The sequence below is a fragment of the Opisthorchis viverrini genome (assembly GCF_000715545.1).
Source record: "Opisthorchis viverrini unplaced genomic scaffold opera_v5_3, whole genome shotgun sequence".
Classification (NCBI taxonomy): domain Eukaryota; kingdom Metazoa; phylum Platyhelminthes; class Trematoda; order Opisthorchiida; family Opisthorchiidae; genus Opisthorchis; species Opisthorchis viverrini.
In genome coordinates, this window is record NW_008751659.1 from 2,781,299 (window position 1) to 2,792,292 (window position 10,994).

The following is a 10,994-nucleotide window of genomic DNA, read 5'->3' on the forward strand; positions in this document are numbered from 1 at the left end:
TAACGTCGAGTCTCTTCCTGACAGTGGGTAGGAATTCGTCTAGTCCCTTCCTCACTGAAACAGCAAAGTTGCCAGAAGCCTACGGTATAATTTGAGTGCCGTTATCAACTCCATACGAAAACCTATTGTCATGCTTTTCCAGAATTTTCATTCAAAGGGCGCTTTCATTGTTACACTGTTTCATTTCATTTCATTTCAGACCCGTTGCACTAGTTCAAGCCTGTTTTGCTAGCCACTAGGCTAGTGCGCTTTATATCGCAGTATGGAACACGCCTCTTCCAAAATAGTTACAACCTTCGATGGACACAAGAAACTGGCCTCTTACAATGCTGTGCAAGGTTGTGTTGTCATTCAGTCGATCAGAGAGGAGGAAGAATACATGCAGGTATGTCGTACCGTAAAAATTTGTAAGCGCTTTTTCCTGTGCTGGAATGTTTATACTAGTCATCTGTATTATCATGTACAAGATAAATTTTGTGGCATTAACATTTATTGCGGTGGATTGTTTAAACCAGATTTGCGAGATGAGGCTGAATTTGTACACAGGTGACACCAGCTACAAGATGGACATTCTTATTGCTAAGTAATATTCCAAACTTCCGGGTTTAAGCAAATTTCCAGTTAGGTGGGTGGGGTAGTAAATTCACTTCCTTTATTGGATCGTCAGTTAGCTCGTTGACTCGGCCGTGTTAAAAACAGTCTGACATAGCTTTCGTGCTCAGATGTTACAGAATGAAATTGTTGTCGGTGTTCACCCAAACTTATTTACGAAGACGACATCGATCGGTGAAAACAACACCCTCATGCGCGAATCGCAGCAGAATCTAAATTACTTATACCAACAAATTTTACCTTTTGTGAGCCTGTGGGACGTATAGCTTATTGATGCTATATTTTGTGCGACGATTGTCCGTTAACGGAAAGTGGCCGTACACGTTCCTCCTCCGGTGTTGACATTGACAAACGTGCCAAGGCGTGTGTACTATTTGGGGACTACAGCATGCATTGCCCCGGGCATATTATGTCGATTTCGTGTTTGTGATAGACGGTTAGCCACTTTCCTTCCCCGGAAAGAAACGATTGAATGTGCAAACTGTGGAGGAAGATCCGTTTTTGCCCACTTGATAAGTTTATTATTGTTGGGTATCTCGTTGTCCTTTTAAAGGGTGATGTTCTGGTGGGCTGCTGTGCAGGTTTTCTGAAGCGGACATTAGGGGCGTGAAACTTTTCGTCGGTGTTCACGCACGGCTGATGAAACGATGAAGAGCTGAAGTAACTCATGACTGAAAATAGTTCGAGTATCGGTTGTTTGTTTATTTAAGCGAACATACATGGTGCAAACCCTCGTGAGAAGTAGTTAATCATAGTTATCATCATGATTAATCATACGCAACCAATTAAAATCCTTTTGACGTCTGATCACGTATAGGCTAGCTATTTTAAAGCCTTCGACTCACCGGCGAATACTTGCTGATATAGCACAACGTGTTCTTCAACCCATTCGAACCTTTCGAAGTATTCCGACTGGCTTTTTCATCAGTTCATGCCGTCAAAAGTCAAGAGATATGGTTTGTAGTGTCGTTTTGATGTTTATTTTAGATTTATGACATATCTGTTGTCGCGAATCCTCAGCTGTCGTTGGAAGCACCACATAAAAATACGGAGTGGTGCATAAAAACGCTTACGGATATGAGCACCCAGCCTAGACCTTAAAACTGCAGCAGCTCACCGAGACTTAGCTCCTGTCTGCTCTACTTTCCGAACGGACTGTTCTTCATTTGAACGGAATTGGTCATGCGTGTGTCAAGCAGCTTCTCATATTAATCGCGTACTTACATCCGATTTATCCTTAATCAGTTACAGTCCTGAACTTCTGATCATCGTGACAGGCGATGTTTCGAAATATCGAATTGATGCGGTCTTATTGTATCAGTTTCCAAGCTGTCCAGAAAAAGTTATCACTTATCACACCATCGGTAGTGCAGAACAGTTACAGCCGAATTGAAACGGAAGCGTTAGATATTGTTGTGAAAAAGTATTACAGCATGCTGCATTACCAACATTTTATCCTTCACACAGATCACAAACCGCTGTCGGTCGTGCTCGAGTTTCCAAAAATCATCCCAGGCCATGCTTACGATCGCCTCAACGCTGGGTTGCGATTTCAGCACAAACTACAAATCAGCGTAATCCTTTTGCCATACAGGTGCACAGTTGCACGTAATATCCCAGTAAGGTTACAACAAGGAAGACCAAGACAGTAGTTGCATCAAATTTTAATCGAGAGCGAAATCCAGCATTTTTTCGGAAGTAATTCAGCATCTTCTCATGCCCAAGCGACTGCCAGAGTAACCACGCTTGACCCTCTGTTGTAGCAGGTTATTCTATATTCACGAAGTTAATGGCCTACCAAAGTAAGGGTGCTTTCCAAATCGTGGGTCATTTTCTAATGTTGAGTGATGATGTAGTCGTATCACACACGTCGGTATCAACTATTGAAACAACTTCACGAAGGGTATTCTGGAATTATCGATACAAAAGCCGTCGATCGCAATCATGCCTGGTGGCGTTCCATTTGGATAAATGTTTGTACGTAGCTGCGGGCATTGTGCAGTCGTAGTTTTTCAGTCAGATTCAAACAGTCTCTGCGATTGTTGATATCCCGTTATCGGCCAGGGGGTACTCGGTGGCACCGAAAATGTTGTCCTTGTCCGTTACATGACTGGGTTGCATTGTGACGCAATTACATCTTCCACTCAGAGCTACGGGAGTACGTTCTCGTATTTAGTCCAACCAATGCATTGTTGTATTGGAACGTGTACTGCTCGATGGTATGAAGGAATACACACCGAAACTGGTGGTAAAGATAGGCAGTTTATTTTTTAAACTGAGTATGGTCCAACGAAATGTCTTGTATTCCCGGTTGCTATCGGCATTTTCTCAAGGTGCTTGGTGTACTGTGGTTGGCCGATCTTCAAGTGTCGAAATGATATCCATCCTTGGCCCATGTTCCCTTAGTTTACAGTTCCAGAGTCCCTGGTGACAGATCATGGAGATTAGTTAAGAAATCATGAGTTTGGTCAAGATTTTCGTTCACTGAGGAGGTTGAGAATTATGGACACCTGGAGTAGTTGTACAATAGATTAGGAAATTCATCTGGACGTCTTTTGTCAGTCCAGTGAGCATCCAATAGTCACCTTCTCCCATCTTATTATCTATATTGAGTGAAGACAAACACCCCGTCGCACCAGATGCGACATTCTTCGCGTTGCAGATAACCTGTTGTAGACGTATATTCAAACCTTGTTTGAAATCAAAATAATAACGAATAAACAAAAATAGCAATTTTTGTTCAAAAAGATATGTTTTGCGGTGCTCACAAGTCCAATAGACCTACGTGCTCATCCAGGTCGTTTAGGAGACGCGTGTGTTTCATTTCTGTAGCAGGTTCTTTTGCTTTATTAATTCATGTACGTATGTTCTGAAGCGCATCCAGCACTGCATCCGGGTCTTTTTTAGACCATCTGGGTAACAGCTGCGTACAAAGCAAGACCTCTATATCGGGGGTGGGGAGGGGGGACGGAATGATATTTAAGAGCGGGTATAAGACTACGTTATTGGGTATACCTTCAGCTGTTTGAAGCCATCCAACAGCAATCATTATAGGTTTGGCTGAAATACCGTTTCTTCCTTCGCCAACCATCTTATGAGTTATGAACATCGGGCTGACATTTCTTCAACCTCTAAAAGCTTCGCAACAAGTGCGAGACCCCATTTGTTGTTTACGTTACTTAAGCCGGGCTTTCGTCTTATAAGAGACCTGAGCATGACTTCGCTTCCACTCTGGTCCACCCGATCCGGCTACACACTTTTCGCCCTCAGTTGGAATTTGAATTATGAATTTCTAACATTGGTGTTCACATTCGTTTATTCGTTGCTTATGTGACACTTACTGCAGTCAGAAGGGACGTTCAAACAAACCGTATAAGCCTGCTATCGCTGTTCGGCTATGTGGGATGATATTTCTGCTTGATTTAATTCCAGATAATAACTTCGAAACCAAAGGTTAACTGTGGCGGACGAGTTGGTGAATCCATATCACACTATCTTTTATCCTTGTAATCGCGTAGACCTTTCCTGCACTCCTGTTTGGTCATCTAGTCTACAAACAACAGTTCTCTCACATTTGCCGAAAATTCTCCGACTACGTACTTCTTTGTCTCAAGACGAGAATAAGCCGGCCACCTGGTGTCTCCGATAGTGGTCTGTACTTGGGTGTGGATAAGACACCAAGGTTGGACGTTCTTGGAATTCTTACTAATACCATTTACATGGGGTTAGGATTTCAAAGATGAATTAGATTCGAGGACAGCGTTACCTTCAAAATCGAGGGTTTGTATGAAAAGTAACGAAGCTGGATAACTCTGTGTCTTGCAGGTTTTCTTTTAGCTAAGTACTACAGCACCAAGCTGAGCCTATTACTTTATTATTCCCAACTTAATGTTTATAAGTTGCCCTAATCATTTGCTTCACGTTTTTTGTTCTACCGTACTAAAAGTGAATCCAGCTGTATGAGTATCCCTATGGTTTTATTTTTTAGCACCTAGATAAAATTATTCAGCGTGATTATTTTCCCGATCTGGCTGGCACACAAGAATCTGGCACAGGCATTGTCAACTCGGATACTTCGGTCCCGGATACTTGGAGGGAAAATGAGTCAAGAAATCCGGAAAAGGGTTTGTTTTCTTTCTTAAGCTACTCCAACATACAAATACTTTTAGCGGATCCTACAGCCGTAACACTGGACAAGTATCTAGCCAACAATACCACCGAAGACGACGCATCATTTGTGGAACTGATTGAGGAAACCGAGAAAAAACAGCGGATCAAACTATCCTCGTTCTTCCCTTCTCTCGAAGCACCCTCAGATGTATGGTATCATTTGCTTGGTCAACTTATCTCTACATTTTTCTTAGTTGGTGACCAACGAACCGAAACCACTAGCTCTCCCTGACGGTGCACATTTCCAAGTTGGACCGCGTTTGACGCTGACTGGTAACAACGCAGTGCATTTCAATCCAGATGGTGTTGCACAAACCCAGGACGAATTTTTGGACCACTTAGCTAGAGAGCGTAAAATAGTACCGGCAAATACCCGATTCAAGCGACCGTTATCCGTAACCATGGCAAAACGAACATTATCCAAACAAATGTTACTTCAAAGAATCGTAAGCTCATGTTGTCTTTTCTTACAGTTTTTTTCCTGTAGCCCGTCCGCCTGTCTTAGCTGTTTTTCTTACGGACGATTTGTTGTACTTATATTGTGGGCTGGCATCTGTTTCCGAATTTCCATTCTACGTTGAACGAAGCTGATGGAACCCAATAGCACAATAGTTGCTGTTACAAATGATTTACACTGCACTTCATGTGCATCAATCTGGTTTAAACAGAGGAGTATGACAGGGAGTAAACAGGATGGACAGTTTTGAATTTACCAAAATGCCCAACTGGTGACCCGTGATTGCCTATTTAAGGAGGTACAACTGATCACTTGGGAAAGTTCTGCAGTGATATTCTGGGAGAAACACCCATAGGACTCATTTTAATGGAGTGACCACTTGGAAAGCTTTCAGTGTATTTGATCAAGTGAGATGCAGACCGTACGTAGGATGGTTGCGATGAGATCCGTATTGCGAATACGATCGACTGCTTCCGAAATACCAAGCAGAACCAGCTCACTTCATCCATTGAGTTGAAAGAGAATGACCCTGCGTGAGACACAGTCTTGGTCACCATAGGAGTGATGACCTCGGAAGACATACTGATGGTCGCTCAGCACCTTTCAACATCGCAGAAACGTTGTCCGAACTCCGGATAAAGCAGGTGTAATTGAACTTGAATGACAGCTAATATTAGAGTAGCATTCCAGAAGGGGAGGACTTTACGCTGGGTGTTGGTGCATTTGAAGGATCGCCTTCCGGTTGATAGGACTAGAAACTGCGTATACAGAATAAAATGTAACGACTGTACGAATGTTTATATAGTTCAGACAGTCAGGGAATCACACACCAGCATCGGTGAGCATGAGCGTTCCATTAACAGACCACCGAGAAACGTAGGTGAATACCAGGCGATGGTCAAAGATTCGGCAATGGCAGGGCATGCACTAGACACTGGGCATAGGATAGAGTTAGAAAATGTGGACATCCTGAGACGGGGTTTAAGATTCACACTACGGCGACTGGTGGCCGAGGCGGTTGAAATCGCCAAGCATCCCAGCGTGAATAGAATAGAGGGGGTAGAACTTGCAAACGTGTGGAGAGCGGTTTTAGATCAGCCGAGATGACACGAGGCAGTGTGCAGTTATCAGCGGAACGGTCTGGGTCTAAAAGTACAAAATCCAAGTGGGGTTAGATCCAATCAACCACCTCACCCCCATCCTCAAACCAATTGTCCCGGCACTCTCTGACGAACACAGGTGAACAAAATCTCTGAACGACCCCAAAAGGAATTTTCCATTAAGGTGTCCTAGACTGAAAAAGCAAGGACGAAAAATCCTGGTTCATCATGAAGACAACCCCCCCCCAACCAATCTATCGTAAATGTTGATCGTCCCCACTAACCAACAAACAGGAACATCAGACTGAACAGCCAGCACTGATCGCGTCACTAGTCATAAGGAATCTCACGGATTGGTTTTCTGACTGCCCTAAAACCCAATCAACCTAATTACTCACCTGGCCTGACGAGGCTTTTGTGTCAGAAGCGAAATGTTGCCCAGACATAAATCCATTTCTCTGAAACGATGACTTCCTAATCGGTCCCAAACATTTTCCAATTGATTGAATGACAGTTGTTGCAGTCAGATAGGGAATCACGTCTGAGAATGTGAGACGCGGCAGAACACCCGAATAAATCGAGGCATAGGTAGATTTTCAGATGATCGGAGCAAGTTGGTGAATAAGGATGAACGGGCGGAAATGGACACTCATCGCCTGCATGTAACACGTCTTGGCCGCGCAACCACATACCTATTGCCATACCCAGCATTTTTGCAGATTACTGTTGTGCGGAGCTATCTCATGTCGGTTTACTTAGCGTGCAATGTTTCGTCTCTAGGTCTTTGGATTACACAGGACGATGAACTACCACATATCCCACCCCATGACAAATTCACAACTAAACACCGGCTTTATCTTTTTCACACGGAACCTCCAGCGTGAAATCACAGCTATTCTGGATTCGTTGAGTAAGCAGGGAGTGACAGAGCGCTTAAAAAGGTGTGGAGAGTAATGAGGCGATGGTAAGGAAAGAGCGGACGACGGGATGTCATGCAGTTAAATTTTCATCAGAGTGGTACATTAGGAAAGAAGCATGTGACCTGGGCAGAATACGACAGCCACAAACGTTTGCACTCCGTGGATTTGACACTTTCCGATGTGGTTCTGCACAACATGCGCGGTCTGCATCTACTGCGGGCATTCGTACGCAAATCCCAAGGGCGATCTGCAGTCGCCACCATTTTCCATATGGTGTTTCGGCACCATTTCATGAATCGAAATCAGTCGCCGCTCATTAGCTCGGTGATTTTGAAACCCAGTTACCCCTGGTTTTTGAGGTGCACTGTAGTTGAGTAAGCTCTCAGTTAGGAAATCATGATTTGGGGGACAAGTAAAAGAGTTTGCGTACTCTGCCATCCTGTTACTGCAGCACTTAACCGTCAAGGCCTAATCAATTGATGACATTGCGGCACGACATGGTGCTCGTGGTGCCTTCAGTCGAAGATGGAAGCATTCTGATATCTCACAGTAAAAAACAGTTTCCAGTTTCTTCAGAAAGTAAGGCGGGGCGGATGAAAAAAAGAATCAGTAAGATTATTTCATCTTGATTGAACATGAGTGATCAGAGTTTAACAGAAAGACGGTTCCGGCGTTCAACTGGCTATGTTGATGACACTTTTCCTTAATTTATTAATTTTTCCGATAGAATTCTTGTAGTTCAGGTTGAACGCATTAAAACGCCTAGGAAAAACAGTATCTTCTTTGCAGGTGAACGCACCGGTTGGAGAAGTGAGATTTTTTGGTGCATTAAATGGGAACAGCTTTCGACACAGTGACTTTCCAGTAAAGAGCCCTTTTTTAAGAGGCTGCAAAACTGTCAGAAGGGACCGGTATATGTATGTATTTCGTATGTATTCGTATGTGTTTCGAGGGACACTATTATTTCGTCGTCGTGAAATATGGATACCACCACTTCCCAAATAAGGACCATTTTTGGCCTTCCCCAATAATGGTATTGTGTTGCGGTGTGGAGGGGAGAAGAGGAATGTATTTGATCAGGACATACGGATCGTCCGTTTTACAAATAAGCTTCTTGTTCCTTCTGGCACCCAAGATTAAGACGCGAGCCATGCGCCGCAATACCGGTTTTCCGTATATTTTTAGCTTCCGCACTGGGTGTTGGTTCTTAGATGAATGACCGTCTTGTGTGTATAATTTGTTTAGTGAGCGAATTCGGCAACCAATTAATATTTCCTTTTTGTTCTGTTGACACCTACTATAGGGTTTAGACGGAAAGGAGCTTAATCCAGCACTGGGCACACCACAAGTTGGGGGTTTCAAATTCATGGACACGTCTCCTTCGCCAGCCCTGTCAGCCCTGGGTGCCTCACCCCTAATGACGTGGGGTCAACTAGACTCAACACCCGCACGGTTGGATGACGGCTCTGCCACACCCTCAGTAATGTCTGGAGTGCCCGCTTTCCATATTCCATCGCCATCCAAACGGGAACAACTCGCACACAAGCTAGCTGACAAAGCCAGTCGCCAGCGTACGCGTGATCGGAACGAAGCCGTTAAACGTGTACATTCTGGAATATCAAGGTAACAGCTTTTGTTGAATGGCTGATGGATTGCCGCATACGTTTGGCATGCTTTGGCATCTAAAATAAAGTAATCAGAAGACCAGAAAATATAGGCTGCTACGTGCAGAACTGCTGCTGCTCACTACCTACTTCCGACTCTACCTATTAGTTCACTGAACAACATAGTAACTTTCGCCACACAGCCAGCGCGAGAGGGAAACACCGGGTCATCATTCAAAACCATAGTTATTATATTTCCCAGAAAGACTTTTTTCGATAGGATAATAATCTATAGCTCTTTCACACTACACGGTGTAGTCGGTACGCTGTGATAATTTGTTGTTTTCGGTTTTATCGCGTTTCTTATCGTTACAAACAGAGTATGATCAGTATGAGACAGCTGGGTTCTGCAGCCTTATGCTGTCCCGGTGGTTCGTAAGAAACCGTGAAATTTGATGACAGAACGACAACCGTGTCACGGTTGTCACCCACCTCAGGATATAGTTTGCTTGTATGAAAAACTATTCGAATTATTTGGCTTTTCTGTCTCGGGTCTGTGTCATGTGAAGACCCTATGGACTACAGTAAATGATTTCAAGCAGTTTAGAGAACACCGGTGAGCCCCTGAGGATATCATTTGGGGAAACCTTCTTTACAGCTCTTTTTATGTAGTTTTTCAGCGATAATCAAGATATTTTGCAGATATCAGTTTCCTCTGAAAGGCATATTTCAGAACCCCGGTGCTTACTAACACTTGACTGGCCCTGTTTGTTTTTTCGTGAATTTTGTAATCTAATGCGCTCCATTTCGATTTCTCTATTCTGATCTGTTTACCAATAAGTTCAATCCGAAGTCCGTTCGAATCACAAAAGCAGTACGTCCCTCTGGGTGAATATTGTGGATTGCACAACTTTTTATCTCACATAATTGCTGTTTAACTGCAAACACCGATTTCTCTGCAGTTCCAGAGATTTTTTGGTTTCTTATTTACTAGCGACGTCTCTTTATTGTCCTTCTTGTAGTCCCTCACTATCGCTACTTTCTCCGGCTGCACGTCGCCTGCTTGCCACCAGTTCAGGTCGTGCTGGTTCATCATCGCGTCCGGGAACAGGATCTAGTGCTATCAGTTTTATCCAGTCCCCAATGGCAAAGTCATTCACCCCGCGCCGATTGGCTTCCGATTTGGTGGTGGTTCGACGTCCTACATCAGGCCGAACCACAGGTGTGTGCCAATCGCCTGCCGTCGCTGCCGACACCGCAAAGAAAATACCTCCTACTCACTCAGATGAATCTGTTGCCTTGAAAGTTATCAGTCCATCCAATGAAGGGAGTCGTCCTCCGAATCAGTCGATTACCGATAATTTGTTAAACTTGCGCCCACAGACATTGCATTCACAGACACCTACTCATAACGGTTGAACACCTTTCCCCACGTTTTCATTGTACACATATTCCATGTATCCTCCATCAGTTTGCCTCTGAGACGTGTGCCTCTGAGCTCTGTGATTCCAATGATTCTAGTGAAGACTTACTCCTACGAGTTACTTTTTCTTGCAACATTGTGTACGCTTGTATGTCACTTACCCAGCTTTTACAGAAATTTACTTAATGGCAGAACTGGAGTTTCTGAAACTTGTGTTTTTTCTTAGCTTGATAACTAATTGTTCCTGTCTAGGCTTGGGCAACCTGGAAGTATCTCAGTCCTCGTGCTTCCTTCGGGTGGTATGGCAGTTGAGCACCGGAAGCGTGTCACAGCTGAACGATTTTTCAAAATGACTAGCTGAGTTATTCTGGTGTCACGTACTGCATCTTTATTCCGGTCTATGTTTCGTATTCTCCATCAGCGTCATTCGCTGCCATTCACCGTCCAACCCTGAATATTTTAGATGGCGCAACTTACAGGGTACTCCGTTTGTTGGGTAAAAAGCCTCTGGCTTGGTTTTTGTAATGCCTCTGAAAATAGCCCTAAACTGCTGGTGTCCTTAGGTTTTTCATTTTGACGTTCTCGTGGCATGGAGGTATCCGTTAATATAGGGGAAAGTAGTGTTTGACGTGATGTCTATTTTGTATTCGGTTTAGTTCATCCGCGGATGACATGTTGAGTACCTTATGCCCGATGCTGTTCAACAAT

The 10,994-nt window shown here is 43.9% G+C and overlaps 1 protein-coding gene across 1 annotated transcript; it reads left to right on the plus strand.

The window, feature by feature from the left end:
• Positions 1-202: 202 nt before the first annotated feature.
• On the plus strand, positions 203-10,486 carry T265_00342 (hypothetical protein; the record flags this gene model as incomplete). The annotated part of the gene is made up of 5 exons (XM_009164087.1): positions 203-385; positions 4,601-4,930; positions 4,977-5,228; positions 8,563-8,882; positions 9,886-10,486. The coding sequence occupies 5 exons, from the start codon at positions 263-265 to the stop codon at positions 10,280-10,282; spliced, it is 1,422 nt and encodes a 473-aa protein (XP_009162351.1).
• Between the last annotated feature and the right edge of the window lie 508 nt (positions 10,487-10,994).